The sequence below is a fragment of the Gavialis gangeticus genome, unplaced genomic scaffold, assembly GCF_001723915.1.
Source record: "Gavialis gangeticus isolate Ggan-Ray unplaced genomic scaffold, GavGan_comp1, whole genome shotgun sequence".
Lineage (NCBI taxonomy): Eukaryota > Metazoa > Chordata > Crocodylia > Gavialidae > Gavialis > Gavialis gangeticus.
Window position 1 is genome coordinate 111,547,884 of NW_017729025.1, and position 19,830 is coordinate 111,567,713.

At 42.8% G+C, this 19,830-nt stretch overlaps 1 protein-coding gene and 1 long non-coding RNA gene across 3 annotated transcripts in view; one reads left to right on the forward strand and one right to left on the reverse strand.

Moving 5' to 3' along the window:
* Positions 1 to 1,880: 1,880 nt before the first annotated feature.
* Positions 1,881 to 17,028, reverse strand: LOC109298977. 2 transcript variants are annotated; one of them, XR_002097740.1, is made up of 4 exons: positions 16,950 to 17,028; positions 15,040 to 15,125; positions 4,471 to 4,601; positions 1,881 to 2,508 (listed from the first exon to the last, which is right to left on the reverse strand). It is a non-coding gene; the product is annotated as an uncharacterized LOC109298977 (long non-coding RNA). The 2 variants fall into 2 exon arrangements; XR_002097739.1 differs by lacking the exon at positions 15,040 to 15,125.
* The window catches only part of FBXO3 (F-box protein 3), a 36,210-nt gene continuing 33,369 nt past the window's right edge, over positions 16,990 to 19,830 (forward strand). The window contains exon 1 of the mRNA XM_019519412.1: positions 16,990 to 17,140. Coding sequence (XP_019374957.1) covers positions 17,043 to 17,140 — 98 coding nt within the window. The 5' untranslated portion in view covers positions 16,990 to 17,042. The remainder of the gene's footprint in view (positions 17,141 to 19,830) is intronic.

A 19,830-nucleotide genomic window follows, 5' to 3' on the forward strand; every position in this document is an offset into this window, starting at 1 on the left:
TGATGACTCCAAGATCCTTTTCTGCCTCTGTACTGACGAGAAGGGAGTTCCCTAGCCTGTAGGTATGGTGCTGGTTCTTCCTCCCCAGGTGCATCACCTTGCACTTGTCAGTGTTGAATCCCATCCTATTCTCATCCGCCCACCCTTGTAACCTGTCTAGGTCCAATTGTAGCCTATTCCTCCCTTCCAGTGTGCCCACATCCCCCCCACATCTTAGTGTCATCAGCAAATTTGAACAGGGTGCTTTTTACCCGCTCATCCAAGTCGCTGATGAAGATGTTGAACAGTGGGGCCCGAGGACCGAGCCCTGGGGGACCCCACTGCCCTCATCCCTCCAGGTCGAAAATGACCCATCCACCACCACTCTCTGGGTGCAGCCCTCCAGCCAGTTGGCGACCCATTTGACTGTGTAGGTGTCGACACCACAGTCCCCCAGTTTACAGGTTCCCCAGTAGCTGATCGCCGAGCACGGAACTACCAGCGGTGAAACCAGCGAAACCCAAAGTGCACTTCTGCCGGCACTTCCGGTTTCGCGGCTGGCACTTTCAGGGAGCGTACGGCTAATCTCGGGAGGTCTCACCCTCTACGCATCACCAGTGTTCTTGGAGATACAGTCTTCTCCCATTCTTCTGACATGGCTGATCCGTTGCAGCCTTTTCTTCTTGACAGTGGTTTCTAGGTGTGTCAATCCTACACACTTCAATACATCTGTGTTTGGTATTCTGTCCTCCCACTTTATTTTCAGGATCTGACACAGACATGTCATGTGGCTGTAGAAGGCAGGGTTGCCCTCTATGGTGGTACTAGGATGTGTGCAAAAATGATATGAAGTCATTCAACATCAATGTAGAAAGCTGGGAGGTGCATGCAGAATCCTGTCTGATCTGGAGGGAACATCTGGGTGCAGCTCAACATGAAGTGGCTTTGATCCAGAGGATGGAAGTAAAGCAAAAAAGAAAGCATCATGCTATAAATTTGGACTCCAACTTAGACAATATATGGACCTGTGAAACTTGTAACAAGCTGTGTCACTCTCAAATTGAGTCTGTGAGTCACAAACAGATTCATCAGGCATCCAACTAGACCTCTTCCATGTACACTGTGATCCAGAGGATTGACGTTGCCTACTAGGAAATATTCTATACCATAAGTTTCCAAACTATAAAATGGGAATAATAACATTTCTTTTATTATAGTCCATTACCATCCCTGAAAGGGCATTCAAACAAGTAAAACTTGATCCTTATTTATTTGGGAAGGTTTTTCATTGTAATATAAAACATAACTTTAAACCACTAATGTATTTATATTGTTATAGCAGTGTGTGTGTGTGTGTGTGTGTGTGTGTGTGTGTGTGTAGGTATATACACACCAAACAAAAGTCACTCATGCCAGAATAGGGGCATCCAGATAGGAAGTTATACTGATATGAGAGTAATTGTGTGCCTACGTCACTATAACTGGGAAGATTTTCCCATGTATATAAACACTGACACATCATGAAACAGGTCATGTGTATGAGGGGTTGGGGATTAGATAAGAGGAAAATAAGCAACTATGAAATATTAAAAGCATAAAAGAATGCCACCCTCCCCTCTGTGAACTGCCTTATTGGAGGCACTTTCTCCCTTCCACATTCCTTCCCCGTTCCTGTAAGTGCTTTGACTGCTATTAATGATCTCTGTGTAGGCTACATGCATTTGCTCACCCAACATACACCAAATCAGTGTAAATTGTGGTTTATAACACACACTGGTTTTTCTACTCACTTTCCTTTCAGGCATAACTGAAATAACTCTTAAGTCATTGGTGAATTTAGTTTCCTTAATCCATGGAGAAAGAGATTCCCATCCCCTTAAGAAAAAGAAGCATTACCGTGATGGGTTAATTTAACACGCATTTTATTTCCAGCCCCTCTGCAACTATATTCTTTAAAGCAGGACATCTCTCCAGCAATTACAGGAAATGAAAATGTTCCATCAACAATGGCAAAAATAAAAACAGAAATGATTTTAAAATGGCAAGAGGGCACGTATAATGCTATGAACATTACTTCATCAGCTGCTATTCAAATGCACTGTCCTTTAGACGTATTTAATATCAGCATTATTTTAAAAGGCATATCATCATTCAAGATTTTCTTTCATTGTCCCCATTATTCAATGTCGTGGTAAGAAGATGAGAGCATTACCATCAATATCACTTTTTAATTCCATGCCCTTGAATAAGGACAATAAGAACCCAGCATAATAGAGTTTTCAGCAGAGAGAGTAAATGGGAAGCAGTTGTTAATGCAATATCTTTCCTGAGTGCAGGGTACAGCAGCTGTCTCTCCCATCTCTTTTCTCAAGGTAATACTGTGCTTCCAATTGTCATTATATCCAAGAATCAAATTATTTGAATTCAGAACACATCAGCACAAAACTGAAGACTCCCTGCCAATTTTGTAGCCTGCTTGGAAGAGAACATCACGGAGCATCACTCATTTATATGACTGCCAGTCTGATGCTGTAAATTCAGAAAACAAGAAGGCCTCAGGTGCTATACTTTGCCATGTATTTCGGCTCCTGAATCACTCTCCTACCCCCACACCTACTACACATACGGTAAGATTTCATCTCCAAGAGCCAAGGCTTTCAAATATATGTTAAAGAGGCTTTCAGACTCTTAATGGCCTGAATGTAAATTGAAAATGAGAATATTAAGTCTATTAATTGATAGCAGTAACTTGTAATGGTAGGAGATTCATGGCACATGGACAAGTAATCTGCAAAGATTTTTGTTGCTCTAAAAATACAAAGCAATAGCAATTGATTTAATTTGTAGCAGATTCATTTTATTCATAGAGGATACTGCACTGCAGGCAATGGACATTTTAATGGATGTTGGAACAAATCATGTATCCTTCTGTTGCAAGCCAATATAGAAACTATAAAAAGCTCTGGAATAGAGATACTATATCAGAGAGATACTGTATCACAGAAAATTTGAAAAAAAAGGTCATCAAATTAAGATTCAAAAGTGGTATCAATCAGATGAAGGTTAAACTGCTGCAAGGTTAAGCCTAATCACAAGCAACCTGTGTCATCCTGCTGGGAGTCGTTCTGTAACAGTCTAATGAGAGGCTGTCTCCTTGAAAAGTACATAATATCACAGAAGAACCCTGAGAGAATCATTAAGTAAAACAATTTGCATGTCCATAACACAGTCCATCCAAGGATCTCTAAGCATTTTACAGATGTTAATGCATTATGCTTCCTGCTGTAAAGATTATAAGTGCCACCTTTGGATGACAAAACCAAGGCACAAACCCAGTGCCACGCAACCTGCCAGCCCTGTAGGCTGGACGAGGGGTGTGTTCTCTGTCTACACGCCAGATTCCATGTGAGACTGGCACACAGAGTTAGCCTATGGGTATGCCTGCCTGATCTTGAATGCCCAGATCTGGCCACGCATTGGAGCAACTCCGTACAGTGCATTCTAGCACGCAGGGCCACATTATCCAGCCCACAGAGCTCCCCACAGGTCTGGAAATTTGGGGTGAGGGAGCCATGGCAGCATTCATTGATGCTCTCCTGCTGCCAAATTTCCAGACCTGTGGGGACCCCTGTAGGCCAGGTGACACAGCTCCACAGTTTGAGTGGACATTGAGCAACAAAGCAATATTGCACAGCAAGTTTATAGCATTGCTGAAAAGAAAACATAGAACACTTGACTCTTAGGGCTTGTCTATGATGTAGCTGTAGCCTGTCCCACCACTGGAGGGCCTGAGCATACCCTGCCCATCTGATAGGGCAGGGTGACCAAGGCAACCACCGTAGGCACCAATTTGGGGGTGGGTGAAAAAAATGGCTGCTATTGGCAGCCACGCAACAGTGATCACAATTGTGTTGGTGGTGCAGCAGCAACTGCAATTTGCTGCCTGGCCATATCACTATGCTGCTGCATCTGAGCCTGCAGACTTGCTCCAGGCCTGGATATTCCCTGCTGAATGTGCTCCAGGCTTGTTCCCAGCACTTGGTCTCAGCTCAGGGGCTGAAGACTGAGGTGCTGGAAAAAAGGTGGTGAAGAAGAGCCCAGAGCAGCCACTGCCAAACACTTCTATCTCTAGAGCTTGTGGACTAAAGGGGGCAGGGCATAAGCAAGGTGTGCTCAGGTCTTCCAACACTGGGATCTATCACTGCTACAATATAGACAAGCCTGAGTTAAACTACTAAACCAAATACTGTATTTTTTTGGATCTCTGGTTATATGGATATTGTTATTTGCATAGCCTCACATGCTCTGTAGCATTGCAGATGTTAATCCTGCAAGTTTCCTGAATTCTGCAATATGCTGGTGGACATTTTGTGGCAGCTGCAAACATTTTAAATAGAGACTTTTAGTGCATTAACTATGACAGTGAATAATGCAGCAATATATACTCAGGTACTAGCAGAACAGGTCACTTGATGAAAATGATTGACTCACTTGGGTAAAGCTGAGCAAGTACATAAGTGTGTACAGAGTATCCATGACAGCAGATGACTGTGGAGTGATATGGCTGAGAACTGCCCAAGTTTAGTGGTTCTTGCACTCATAGGGAACCAAAGGTTCATCTTCTGCTAGAACAAACATGCATAAAGATAGCATTTGATAAAGTAACTTCTTGTTCACAAGGCATCTCTGATTCAGTTAGTCTATAGGTGCATCTCTACCCTGCTTTCTGCCTGACTTCAGGCTAACACAGCTAACTCCTTCTCTCACCTAATGAACTGTACTTCTTGAGTTGTTTTACACGGGAGTAGTCATATTTTATTACTGTAATGCCCCCCCGATCTGTTCTCTAGTGAAGAGTTTGGAACAGATGAAGAAGAGGTCATTGTTAAGGGATCCATCCAACCTTTATTTAGTGCTATGGCTAGTCAAAAATTTCCATCTACAACATTTTCCCATTGAAAATAGAATTTTTACCTAATCTAAATTTTCCATGAAGAACACTTTACACTGAAATAACTAAACATTTAAATTTTGGATTTTCATCCCTAAAGCCTTTTTTTAAACAAAAGCTGAAATTTCTGTGAATAAACAAACACTACACTATCTTACCATCTCTATTCATTTACCAGTGTACTCTGAGGGAGCATCTACATGAGATGTTACGCTACCATAGGGATGAGCTACGGCAACGTAGCTTGTTGCTGTGGCAATGTAGTGTCAGCGGGCATGAACTGTGATGCTGATGCTACTGCGCAGTAGCAACGACCTACCATGCACTAGCTTGTTGCTACTGCACTGTAGGGTTGGAAACGACCTGTACACCACTGGGACTGCACGGTAGCAGTGGTTACTGTGCCATCTCCAGCTTTTTGAATGTCTGTACTTAGCCTTAGTACTTGCTAAGGCAAGTACCAGACGACTGAGCAGTAATGACTGGGCAGTTGGGCACATGTGTAGATGTGCCCTCGGCACAAGAAAGGTCAGATTTGTTCTTGGATTAATTCTTGGGTTAATTCAGTTGAAGTCAAGAATCAGGGATGAATGTAACTCTAGTTTTACTTATATGTTGGTTCTCACTGGAGTAGGGTGGTGGCAGTACTGTAACTGTAGCTGCTGGGGTCAGTGTAAGGACCCTTGCCCTACCATATTTTACAGGAGTGTAATGTTTTTTACTTGTTGTTTAAGGACAGTCTCACACTAGGACTGCTAGATGTCACACTGTGTGACGAAGCCTTCAGAAGGTTGCTTGGGTTTTTAAATTATTTTGCTCCCGTTAAAATTCAGTTCACTTTTCTTTTTTTCTTGTTTTGTTCAGTAAGATTTTGTGAGTGAAAAGGATATGAATGAATTCTGAAAGGCACAAGCGGCTTTTTCTTCTCCTTTTTGTTAATTATGTCAGCATTCTGTCTGAAGGACAAAAAGCATCACTCCTGTATAAAAGCTGCCAGATGGTTGCCAGGCTACTAATGATTGGAAGGGCCCGATTAGCCAAATCCTGCTGGAGGCACAGGTGCAGCAGGTTAGCAAATGGGAACCTGAGACACAGGAAACAGGGTTTGACCCTCCCCCCAGAACAAAACAAAACAAAACCCTGAAAGTGCCCAAGAAGGAAACTAAGGAGACACTGGCACTGGTTCTGGGTGCTCTGAGGCTCAAGTATGCACTGAAAAAAATTAGTGGGTGCACAGCACTCACGAGCCATGGCTAACTGCTTGCAGACATTAACCACCCCCACCTGCAAACCCCCACCCAAAAAACCCCCCGAAACAAAACAAAACATGCTTTACCAGAAGAAGCAGCACATTTCTTCAGCCTGGCTCTGCAGCATCTGTAAAGATTGGCTGCTTCAGCAGGGCTTTTTGGCACTTCTAGCTAAAGCTGATTCAATCAACTATTAGATAAAAGTGCCAAAAAGCCCCACTAAAGCCTGATCTTTATAGATGCTGCAGACTTAAAGCCAGGTTGAAATAATGTCCTACCTCTTCTGGGCATGCATGAGGCTTGGCATGGTAACCCGCCAAGTTTAAATTGCCTTTTTTTTTTTAAATGTCTGCAAGTACCTACTGGCAAAAACCAAAGTCGGTGCCTATGTAAGGAGAGGGGTGTTGGTACGTAGCTGACTAGTGGTTGGCAATTTTTCTTTGGGATACCACAAGGAGTTTATCATTTACATCTAGCACATATTCTCTTTATAAATATGAGTCAGATATTTGGTGTGTGTCACGTATTGTCTCAATACTCAGATGTATTTTCTCCCCTCTTTAGCCCTAGTGGTTTGGACTGAGCTTGGTATCTGATGGGGCAGAGAGCTTTAGCTAGCTACCCTTTCTTCTGACATTGCGGTCAAACAGAAATCTCTTGCCTGGTAGAAAGCAAGTCCTTTAAATGGGCAGCTGAGCTGTAGACATTGCATAAATTGAAACATCAGAGAATTGTCTCCTGATTCTTGTCTGTATCCTGCACAACCTTCCATTAGTACTATGGCCTGCATTTGATGTTGAGTATAATTACCAATGTCGACCAATATGCTAATCAGCTTTTTGTACCCTCACAGTGATTTAAGATACATTGTCTGCTACTCTTTCCTTTATTTTGTAAGGAAACTAGCCCAATGAAAATGGAATTATCCTGCAGAGAGAAAAATGAACCCCAACCAGTCAGGGTCCTCAAGCATTCTAAGCACTGCCTATGACAGTGCTGACATTTCAAGGCAATAACCCCTTGAAATACCTATGATGGGTAGTTTAGACTCATCAAAATGAGGGCCCTTCAGAATTCAGGGCAATTCTCTTGCCAAGTTACAAAGGAAAGATTTGAAATACTGTAGTTATGCTTTATTTATTCCCAGAAGGTGAGTGGGCCCCAGGAGCGTCAGTGCAGTTCCTCTGAAATCCTTGGAGTTAGATGAGGGGAGAATTTGACCTAATATGTGTATGAGGAGCGTGCTATTTGGCTGATAAGGGAACTGAGAATGTGCATCAGCGCACACAGTTTGTTTACATTGTAATAACTGTTTTTGAGTACTATTATGGAAAGAGTCTGGGTCTGCATTGGACAGATAAGGGTTCTTACCAGAAGGGATGACCAGAGGCCACATGAAGCCCCTGCAAACTTCAAAAGGGGAGCCCTCATTGAGAATGGATGACTCAAAAAAATGCTTAAGGAGCTCTGGTGACTTTTATCTCTATGTCACCTCTTCAAACCCAGACCAAGCCAACAGAAATCTAGAGTTGTTGCTATCTGATGATTGTTAGGTGGACTCAGCTTTTTGTTTCCACTGAACAGGTGTCTGCATTCTAAGAAATCACCAACATGGTTGTGGCTAACTGGCAACCTTGTTGATAAAAATGAGCAGATATCTTGCTCTTATAGACAGTCCCTTTGGTTCAGAGAGGAAGCACAATAAAGAGGCAGTGTGGGAAGATATGCATGGTCACCCCGTATATTCCATAGTTAAAAAGAAAGCTTCATTTTCCAGGCTTTCAATGTAGTGTTAAATACACGGGCATATTTAAATAATTAGGGTTCTAGTACCCTCTATGAGATCATCAAAATTATGCCACTTTAAAGCTTATTGCTGATGGGGTCTTTTACAGTTCACAGATGTCCAGGGCTATATCATCTTATTAGCATCATGAGTCATCCAAAGTGACAAGCGTTGCAAGTAAAAGGAGCAATAAATAGTCCTGAGGCTCCATTACTCCTTCCTTAAGCCAAATTAAGAGTGGAATTGACTTTCTTATGCAGAATGACACTTAAAATGTCTTCTGTGAACTCTACCAATGTTAATCTACAAAAACAAATGAGCACATAAAATAAAAAGATATTGTATTGCTCTGAGATGAGGCCATCTACTGACCATTCAGTGCACTGTGATTCTGTACTGCATTATCTGACTTACACTTCTGGAAGTAAAGGCCTTGTCTTTCTCTAAGTTATTTGGAGTTTCCAGGATGCTGCTGATCACTTGTACAAAAAACAAGCCCTGACTATTTTTTTGGCACGCCACAACATTAACGTTTACAGTTGTAGTGGTCTCTTACATTCTGGTTTTAAGAAAAGAACACTAGGTGAAAAGAAAACCAGCTCAGAACTGAGCACATGTTCAAGAATAAAAGTTGGTTTTGACAATTTGTATCCCTGTGAACTCTGTCTGTCTTAAGAGCCCAGTATATTACAAACATCCACCAATTAGTATTCCCAGTTCCAGCAGAGCTACATAGATGTTTTTAGACCTATTTTAAAGTCTATAAGTTTGGTAGTCACCTTTAGTGTCCCTGATTAGATCACATAGGAATCTACATTCCAAACTGTGCAGCCTAGAAGAGGAGTAGAGGTGGCTTCATGCTACCTTTCAGGTGCTTTCAAAACTCTAGGCAGGTGCAGGAGATGCATAGCTATCAATTATTTAGAGCAGTTCCAAGGAGCCATCTAGCAACTCAGAATCATCTTAACACAGCTATAATGGACAAACTACTCCTGCCCTTGACATTCCTTTAAGTCAGGGGCTGCAAGATTCAGTGGTCTGATGCTATTATAGTCTGGGTCCTAAACCAGCAGTAAATTACCCTGCGGTAGATTTTTTTCCTGCATTCCTGCCCCTTTATCTCACTTGCCTGGTACAGAATCAGGAGAAAAGCTAGGCAAGGGAATCTGGATGTCCTTATTTCCAGTGCTGTACTCTAAGCATTAAGCTAAACAATGTGAACTAAATACTTGGCTGCACTGGTGCTATCCTGTATGCCACCTTTTCAGATTCCTGCTCCCTTTAATCCCTATGGCCATCAAGGCCTAGTGCAGTACAAAGGACTCACAGAATAAGCCTGATTCCATTGTTTGCTATCATCATTTATTGCATCATGGCTAATTTTAGATTGTCACTATTCAGAGAAAGGCACCCTATCTTTATGTGTTTCTGGTACTGTAATAATAAATAAGTAACCACATATAATAATGTCTCTGGAAGTTGTTATCCTTAGTGTAAATTTATCTATACATTGTTTTTTAGCTTCCTGGGTGGAGGCAGTACAGCAAATGAGAGTAGTTTCAGGGTCCAAATGACAAAGTTGGGTTTTTTTTAAGCCTAGCTGTACAGTGCCATATTTTGCAGTATCCAGTACTGCAGCAAGCCATAAGTGTACTCTAGGTTGTGTAGCAAGTTAATAGAATTTAGCCTATCTGAATGCTTGGGTTTATTATCATTAATTAGCATTGCCTTCATTTGGACAGATATAAGAAGCAGCTATTATAGAGTTTTCTGAGCCAAACCTCTGCGCATAAAGAGTTAATTATAGTAAATATTAAACAACAATTCATAGTTCAATAATTCTTGTAAAACTTGCTTATAAAAGTCTCTCAGTTGATAATTGCAAAGACTCCCTAACATACTGGGTGACATTAACAGAAGTGTCACTTGCAAATCAAAGGAAGCGGTTCTGCTGCTCTATTTAGCCTCACCTGGAATACTATGTCTATTTTTGGGTGTAGACTTCAAGAAAGTGTTGAGAAATTAACAACAGTCCATTGGAGAGTGACAAAAATGATTACATGCCTAGAAAATGTGACTTACAAGAAAGGTTGAAAGAACTAGGACTATTTAGTTTAGAGAAAAGATGACTGAGGGGGAATTTGGTAACAGCCTTCAAATATCTGAAGGGCAATTCAAGAGAATGGAGATAGGCTATTTTCTGTGCCTATAGGAGATAGGACTAGGAGCAATGGCTTCAAATTGCAGCAGGGGAAATTTGGGTTGGATATTAGGAAGGACTTTCTCACTATGAGGGTAGTTAAGCATTAGAACATGCTACCTAAGCAGGCTGTGAAGTCTTCATCTCTGGATGTTTTTAAGAACAGGTTACACAGACACCTTACTGGGATGGTTTAGTCAGTGATAATCTTGCCTTGAGCAGGGGGCTGGACTAGACGACTTCATGAGGTCCCTTCCAGCCCTACTTCCCTATGATCTTATGACAATCTAGGGCCTTTATTTATCCACACGTGAGGTGTGACACGTATAGCCACAGTTATGGTGCAGAATGGCTTCATTCCATTCTGGAAAGATCATCTCTGCAGAAAAAGTCGATGTTCAGTTTCCATAAAAACTGGGTTCTTTCTTAAAGCTGCAAACTAGTGCCCTTTGTTGTATTTTTTGTTATTACTTTTGTGATGTAGATCCATGTACAGAAGGAACTATACTGATATCCACAAACCTAATTTCATAAAGCCACTGAACTGCTCAGGATTCATACCAGCAACCTTGCGTTACAAGCGCTAATACTAATACCCTGAGCCATCCAGTTCCCACAAAGCAATAATTCTGTCCATTTGTTATCAGCCATTTAGGGGATTAAAGCTTTGATCTTGTGAAATGATGAATAGAATGCTGAGAGGAATATGAGGGTACTCAGGAGATCTCAAGAGGTGCTCAACACCTTGGAGGAAAGGCCTGAACTTGCCACTTCATGAGATTTGCAGCAGTGAAAGGAAAAGTATATACTAAAACCTCTGCCATCTTTTAAAGATGAAACATAAGATATGTGAAGTAATCTAAGCAACCTTCAGCCTGAGAAACATCTTGGACAATACATCTAGCCTTTTAGGCTGTATGTAGGGCCAGGGGTAATGGAAGAAAAACCATGATGAATTACTAAATTACATAGGGAAGAAGAACACACTTAGTCTGACATGATAAATTATCCCTTTCCACAGCCTGTGCAATTGCAGTTACTATGATGGAGAATTCAGGGTAAGTTGCAGGTAGAACTTTTCAATGGTAAAATCACATCAGTGGTCTTATTTCTTTTTTTTACTGTCAATTTCAAGAACAGGAGCTTTCTCTTTTATGCCCCAATGGGCAATCTTAGAGTATGCAACTGAGAGGTGTTACTGCAGCTTGTAGAAACATACCTGAACTGGCCTTAAATTAGTCATTTTGAGGAACAAAACCAGTGAAGCTATGGGAGCATGGGCTTTGGTGCTAGCTGTAGAAGCCTGGGCTACCTACATTGATGGCTACCCCAGGATGCATTTTGTGACCTATGTCTTCACTGCTGTTGCCATCTAAATTGTCTAGATTACAGCTAGCCCAGCTATGCCCACCTGTGCAGCAGGCACATCTCTAACTACAGTTTAGGCATACCTAGTAGCAATCAGTGTATGGAGAGACAAAAGTAAAGGAATATAGAACTTGTCACTCATAAGTGCATGTCAGCTGATTTAACAGCTTTGTCTACATGTTTCTGTCCTTCAGTAAGTGTCATGAAACCACAATTATTTACCCCTGGTTGAAAAAGATGGTAAATGATTGTGCTTCACTTCCACTTACTGCAGGATAGAGCAGATAGGTTAAACAGTTACAACATCTTCAGCTGTAACATGGTAATGTCTCCCTTTCCCCCTTTTAAAGTGATGCAATTGATTTATCTGTCCATACACTCAGCCTCAAAAGAGACACCACCATTTGGAAACTATACCACTCTCATACACTTGGGCCTGGTATGTACAGAGGTACCTTGGCAGTAATTGTGGGAATGTGGTAGCCGCATTTTAACCTCTATGGGTGTGTCCCCACATACAAGGGCATGCATTTGCCACAGTTAAATAGCAGCAGCACAAATTTGTGCCACTGCTTTTTGTCACTGTGCATGCCCCTGCATGTGGGGTTTGGTGCAGGGCAAATTGTCCCAGTTGGGGTAAGGGAGGCTGGGGCCAGCACCTGTGCTGGCCCCAGAAGCCTTACTTGGGGTTCTGGGGCCTCCTGGGGCAGAAGCGGCGCTGGTCCAGCTGCTCGGAGCCTGGCTAGCAGCCAGAGTGTGGCTCCGGTCGGCCAGGCTCTGTTTCTGGTGGCACATGTGGCTTCCACGTGTGCTGCACTGGTTTTTATTCCCCTGGGTTTTTTGACACTAGGATCACCATGTACATGTGGTCTGCGGTGCCTCAGAGCTGTCTGAGGCACCACAAACTGCACATGCAGACATTCCCTGTGCTACTACCTTGCAGTGAAGGGTTTTTTTTACCCCTGGAGATGCCAGGGTCAAAGAAACCACACTGAAATAAAGCAGGGTGGTGTATGTGGCAGCAGCATGGTTCATCCAAAACCAGCCACACTCCAGCTGCCATCCAGGCTTCCTTCTGTGGCTGCAGCCCTGGGAGGCCCCCAGGTAAGGCTACTGGGGCTAGCACAGTTGCTTGCCCCAGCCTCCCCTATCCCACCTGGGCTAGTTTGCACCAGAGTACACAGGGCATGGGTGTTCCTTGGGGACAAGTAGCAGTGGCACAAGGTGTTTTGGTGCTACTTATCCCCGGGGCAACAAATGTCTGTGGTCATCTGGATATGCCCTTTGAGGTTCTATGAGGTTTTTTGATATAATGTGAAAGATAGGATTAAATGTTTCAACCAAATAAATGATGATACTGACAACAGCAATAAATAAATAAGAGATCCAATATAACACTGGTCAGGAACAAACAGAAATAGTTTTTGTCTGTTGTACGCAGATGCTGGGTAAAGAGCTACATCATCCACAAAATCTAGGTCTTCAAGTTTCCTAGTGTCAACTCAAGAAAATCCATAGTGTCCCCTTCAGTGGAGTTTTTTTGTGAACAAGTCCCTGGTTGGTTAAAAAACAGGGGTGATCATATATATTTTTGCTCCCTATCTTAAATAATCATGTTTTTTTTTATTAATTTTATACAACATTTGCCTTTTCCGTAAAGGTTTGATACTACTCTGTCTTCTATTTCTAACTTTTATCTTGCATAAGTGTTTTTGTCAAAGATATCAAGGACTTTTTCAAAGCCAATATAGTTAATGATGATTGGTGTTTTGTACCTCAGTGCATTTCCTAGGATTTTTCACAACACAAGTATTTGTTCAGTATATGAAATCTTGTACTTCTCTCAGTTTCTTGTTTGTCTTTGATTTAATCTATCCTAATGTTGTCCTGCCATAAACTTTTTTCTGGGAAAGACAGTAATGTCATACTGTGTCAATTGTTACAATCCTATCTCCTTTCTTTAGGATTTGAATAATGAAGCTCTTCTTCTGTTTGTTTTTGTTTTACACTTGTTTTCCCCATGTACAATTGCAGATGTTAAATAGCAACTCAGTCATTCTTTTAGAATTGGCCTTTAAAAATGTTGACAGGTATTTGACATGTATTTGATATATCAAATGATTTCCTCTTCTTTAGTCCCTTAATTATTCACTGGCATCTACTTTCCTTAATAATTTATTTCATAGTGAATGCCTCTGTACTGATGTTGATAAGCTTTAGGGGCACTTCAATGCATGTAGCTGCAATTCTGAGTTTTAGTTTATTAAGAATTTCTTGAAAATGTTCTTCCTATCTTAGCTTTTCATCCCCCTTTGTTATGACTCGCTTATTTTTGAGTGGCAATGATTAGTTGCATTGTCAAGGTTTTTGATGATTTGGTAAACTGATTTAATTTAATCTTCTGGGGCTGTATCTTTTGCTTTTCTGGCTTTGTTGTCTATTCATGGTCTTTTCAATTGTCTTGCATTTACTTTAACACCCCAGTTTTTTGTTCATAAACCATTACAAAATGGTGTCAGATTCATGTGTTGTTGTCTTATTCAATTTTCAGTTGATCCTCTTGAATTTTTTGTTTTCATATTCTGTCACTGAACTTTTCTCTCTTTTTTCTTTTTTTCTCAAATCACAGAATGTTATCTCACCTTTGTGGCATACCATATTATTGTATGATTTCCAGTTCTCCTTCATTTTTTTTCTAAGTTTTATCATTCTCTGACTCAATTTGGTATTTCTATACTAAACTGATCAGCAAAAGTATGATGATGTCTGGTGCCAGTTCCAAGACTGGGTCAAGAAGAACAGTTAAGAATGAGTCACTCATTCTTGCAAAAAACTGGACCACTATAGGGCGAGATATCACACTAAGCTCAGGGAGATTATACATTGATACACCCTGCAATATACCTTATTATACACAGGCATACTTTGGAAGAGTTATGCGTCATGGATAACTTAAAATAAACACACTGAAATGTATATAAGATACACGGCAATTACCTGACTAAACTACAGCAAATCAAATCAATCCTATTCTAACTGAAGGAACAGAGTCTCAATCACCTCAAGAGATAGGGTTGGAGAGGAGTGGATATAAGGGATGACCGTTACCTGGCAACAGCAAATGTCAAAATAAAATTACATAAAGTTACAAAGAAAAGACCTCCACAGTATGAGCAAAGTAAAAATAAGTTTACATTACTGGTGATAAAATCACTTTGGCTAACAACAATGCAGATCTGAGAATACCTAATGTTTGATTGATCCTTTGGAATGGATCAGAGAGCAGTGGGAATGGTACGTGGCTGTTTGTAGCTGTGCCTACCTCCTCCTTGAAGACTGTTTACTACACACCGTGAAATCCAAAATGGCAAAAAAAATACACAAAGCAAACTGCAGTAATATTTTAGTGCACTTTAAACATTCTGAATTTTTTCTCCATGGGGATATGTTTTTAAAACATAGATGCCAAAGGCAAAGTCAAGTTCACAGAAATGTAGACACATACAAACACTGGTGTCTCCCTCACAAGTCCTTACTTTACTGGAGGTGTCATGACAGTGTAGTGCTGCCTCAGGATCACACTACTGAGATCTAAAAATAAAGGAAAAATGAAAAAGGTAATGAGTTTGAGGGTATCAGTAGAACTATTCCTCCAGCTGGTAATTACTCCAAGTTAGTCTATTTTTCTCATCAGACACTTTAACACTCATTTGTCATTGAGAGTTTTTTTTCCCTCCTGAAAAAGCGTGTGTCCTAGGGATCCTAACTGTATTATCTGAGACAGAGGGATAGGGGAACTAATTCAGATGCATGTATAAGGACCCAAAGGGTTTATAGTTTTCTCTGATTCAGTAACATGATGCCTTAATTTCCCTATTGGCAAAACTCAGGAGATTTATCAATACGCAGGAAGTTGTGAGGTGTATTTTACTGTTTGTAAAAGGCTTTGAGATCCTTACTTTCAGAGGACAATGGGATTATACATGTATTTTTATGATGTTGGTTACAATAATTAGCACCTTAGTTTTCACTCTTTTTTTTGACTACAGAAAAAAATAGAGCAGTCCTTTATGGGAGGTGGACTTGATGACCTGTGGAGGTCCCGTCCGGCCTTGTTTCTCCATAATTCTGCTGCAAAGAACTCAGAAAGGTCACACCAGAATATTTTGGATACTGGGGACTCCTATTTAAAATCTCTGGGCTTGTGAATCATGGTATGCGCACCTAAGACTGCTACCGTTGTGTGGCACCCTGTGGCATCCTGGAAAGGCTCTCAAGGCACCTCAGTGCCCCCTGGGGGACAATCCCTGGGCTAAGCGGTTAGGGCAGCAGGTGGCACCACTAGGTGGCAGCCCTTCACTGCCTGGAGGGGTGCCAGGAGGCCTTTGCTGCATGTAGGTGACCAGTGTGACCTAGGCCAGCCCCTGTGGGCGTCATGGCCCTAGCTGCAGTGGAACAAGGCCCCCTGGGCTGGGTGTAACCCCATGCTGGGCAGTGTTGCCAGGTATACGATAATTATCATACTTGCACCATAATTAACCCCTTGTATGGTGTTCAATCAATAACAGTAAAAGCGTTCAAAATGTATGTATCTTGGGGCATAGGTTGTAGCCGTGTTGATCTAAGGACATAGGCAGACAAAGGTCTTTGGGTAAATCCAATATCTTTTATTAGACCAACTAAATAGTTGGAAAATTTTTTCTTAGCAAGCTTTTGAGTTTAGAAATCCTTGGTCAGGCTGAGGGAGCATCTGCAGTTGGTGCATGCTCTTCCTGGATGAGCCACCTTCCTGGATGGAAGAGCACACGCTAACTGCAGGCGCTTCCTCAGCCTGACGAAAGGTTTCTAAACCAGAAAGCTTGCTAAGAAAATTTTTTTCCAACTACTGAGGTGTTCAAAATGTACGGTATTTTTTGAGGCAGCTCATTGACACAGCATATTCAAAACCCAAATCACTCTCACAGACTTTAACTGACTTCTGGGTTTGCTGCCAGCTCTTTCTGAAGACTGTTGGCCTCAGAAAGAAAGACATGCATCAACTTTGATGACCCGGTTCTCACTCACTGTTCGAGGAGTTACAGGGAGCAATATAAAGGAAATAAGGAAAAGGCTGCCTTGCATACATATTTGCAGATTTTTTGCATCGTTTTTCAGCAAACACGAGAATTCTGAGCTTCCAATATGATCATGTCACATTTCAGACCTGGCAACGATGGTGCTACAACGCTCCTGCTCTGCGCCCCTTGGCTGGGCTGAGCCCTGAGCACTCCTGCGCCCGGGGCGGCTCCGCAAGGTGCCCACAACGCCACTCCACAGCCAGGATAGGAGCCTGAAGTCCCCCCGCCGGCCTGCAGGTGGCGCTGCCGCCCAGCGCCCGCCCGGGACCTCCTCCCTCCCCGGCTCGCCGTGACTTACGATAACAAACCGGCGCGAGGGGCGGGCGCTGGTGCCGCACCAGGCCCGGGCGGCGGCGGCAGCAGCGGCAGCAGGGACCCGCGGCCTCGCGCCATGTCGGACATGGAGCAGCAGCCGCTGAGCCTGGAGCTGCTGCCCACGGACCCGTTGTTGCTCGTCCTCAGCTTCCTGGACTACCGCGACCTCGTGAGGTGGGCCCAGCGCGGGAGGTGGGGGGCAGCGTTCCAGAGTGACGTGTCTTCCCCCGGGGGCGTTCGAAAGTGACGTGTCCTCCCCCCCGAGGGCGTTCGAAAGTGACGTGTCCTCCCCCCCGCAACCGCGAGTGTTCCAAAGTGACGTCCGCGCCCTCCCCCCGCCTTCGAAGCCTGGGCGTTGCCCCCAACGGTCGCTGGTGGGGAGGGGTTGTGAGGGGCAGGTGCCCACTCCACGCTCCAGCCACGGCAGTTGTGGGGCTGACAGGAGGTGGTGGGGGCTCCCTAGCCCCGGGATGTGGTTGGTTGGCTGTTTTGAGGGGTGCGGCTCGTCCTCCTAGTCATCATCACCCCAGGCTGGAAGGGGAGCGAAGGTGGCTGCACACCTGCTTGGAATAGGGGTGTGACTGGTTGGACCTGTTGGGGAGCAGCTGAGATGGGGGGAAAAAAAGAAAGGCACCTGGTGTCTTCCTGCAACTGTTGGTAGCACCAATAGCTGGGGCGGGATGGGTGAGGGGAAAAAAGGAGCGGGTGCAAGCCACCATAGGTACCCATTTGCTGCTGCCAAAAGGTGACGAGAGGCAAGTGGGGCAGACCTGGGGAAGAAGTTGAGGCAGGAAAACGTGGGTGGGATCCTGAGGTAGCGCTCACTGGAGGGATGCTGCAGCCCTGGCAGCCCAGGAGGGATGTGACAGGCAAGGGTTTCTCAGGGTGATGGCGTTGGTTGACAGGGTCGAGTTCGACGAGCTTTTGCAGCCAGAAGAGGTTCTTTCTTGGGTTCATCATCTTTTCCACGCCTCGGACCCGAGGAAGGACGCCTTGCCTTTTGCAAGCTCATCTGATTCTGTCTCAGCTGTGCCATGAGGGGAGATCTTACCTTGGACCAAGAAGTCCTTGTCCTTTCTGCAACATTTAAGCATTTTAAGGAGCCTCTGCCTCAGTGGTGAAGGAGTCCCACAACTCACCCTTTTTTCTGGCTTACAGCCTATCCTGGTTCAGCAGTGGGGTGAATGTGGTGATTTAAACATCAGATATCACATTTCATAATAAATAGAAAAAGGGCAAGGGGTAAGCAGTTGTCAGTATATGTCCGAAGTTGTCACGGTTAGAGCATTGTCTAGGGGCTGGCAACCACGTCGGCAAAATATCCTTAACCGCGGGGTTAGGGACAGTAGCCAGGAACAAAAGAAATTCATACATGAGGAACAAAAGAAATTCTCATAACTGCACAAACCTGTTACTAGCTGAAGATGGGGACAGTGTAAAAAAGGTAAAAGTGGGCACTTATGTACATTTCATATACACCTTGCATACTGCGCATTTAGTTTAGTACTTGCTTAATAAAGTACTAAGTAAATGTGCAGTACAGTGAGTTACTGCACAGTAGCACTGGCACATGTTTTTTTCGTGATACTCACAACATAGCCTAATAACACTGTGCAGTAGGCTATTAGCACGGTTTTCACTGTGACACAGTACCGCGCAGTGTTGGTAGGCTAATGCGCATTAAGTGTCTTGTGTAGATGTGCCCAGTGTTAAATATTTCTGTTCCTAGTTCTGCGCTAGGAATGAAGCAAAAGGTGATACTCATCCAGAGACTATTAGGCAGCTACTACTAATAAACATTTCTAAATCAGCAAGCTTGGATAACTTGTTCCTTAGGAATTGGTTCAAGACCAATCTCTGGCCTGCTGGTGTTCATTTTTAATTATCCCAAGTATTCCACAGCTTTTCTGGAAGACTGGAAGAGATGTTAATGTTGTGGTGACCCCAGTACTTGTAGTTAGCCTAGCATCAGTCAGTCCTGAGTAAAATAAGAGAAAAGATGACAAGGGATTAAAGGAGAGAAATGTCAGTCAAAATGTTTTTTTGGAAAATGTCTTGTCAGATGCATCTGATTGCATTCTTTCTGGTGATTACAGATTTGGCTGATAAAAGTAGCAGAAAAAGCATATTGCATTTACACTAAGTCATTTGTCTTGGTATTGAATACTGTTATGATTTTAAAAATTGGTGTTATGTGGTATCTGTGTATCACAGTAAGTGAAGAAATTGCAAACTGGCAAGTCTCAAAGTACTTGTCCAGGAGGAATAGTCATAAATTGAAGTGTTTGCAGTGGGATTCTGCAAGGACTGGTACTAGGCCCAATACTGTTAAACATTTTCATTATTAAATTGGAAGTAAAGTATACAGATTAATGAAAATTCATAGCTACTCCAAAGGTGGGCTTAATAGTAAATAATGGGGAAGACAAGGCAGTTTTACAGAGGGCATGCACACGGGTACCTTTGGAGTCATTTCAAAAGGTCAGCAGCCATTAGGATGGTAAATATGGGTAAGTCGGAAGCAATCTTGATCTCTGTAGGTATGGACAAATGTACATTTAGAGGCATTCTAAACAGGCATCGACTTCTATGTTCTAATTTTTACACATGGAGAAGCCAGAAAATGATGCAGATGTAGCAAAACTGCTTCAGTTTTAACACATGATAAAGCTGTTTTAAAGTGGGAGTGGTTTTGGAACATTTGCATTGTTTTCTGGCTTCTCCATGTGTAACAGTTGGAATGTAAGAGTTGATGCCCTACTGTAGGTATACATGTCCATACCTGGAGACTGGGATTCCTTTGTTTAAGCTGATGTTAATGTTTTATGTTTCTTCATCTCTGTATAATAATTCACCCCTCTTTT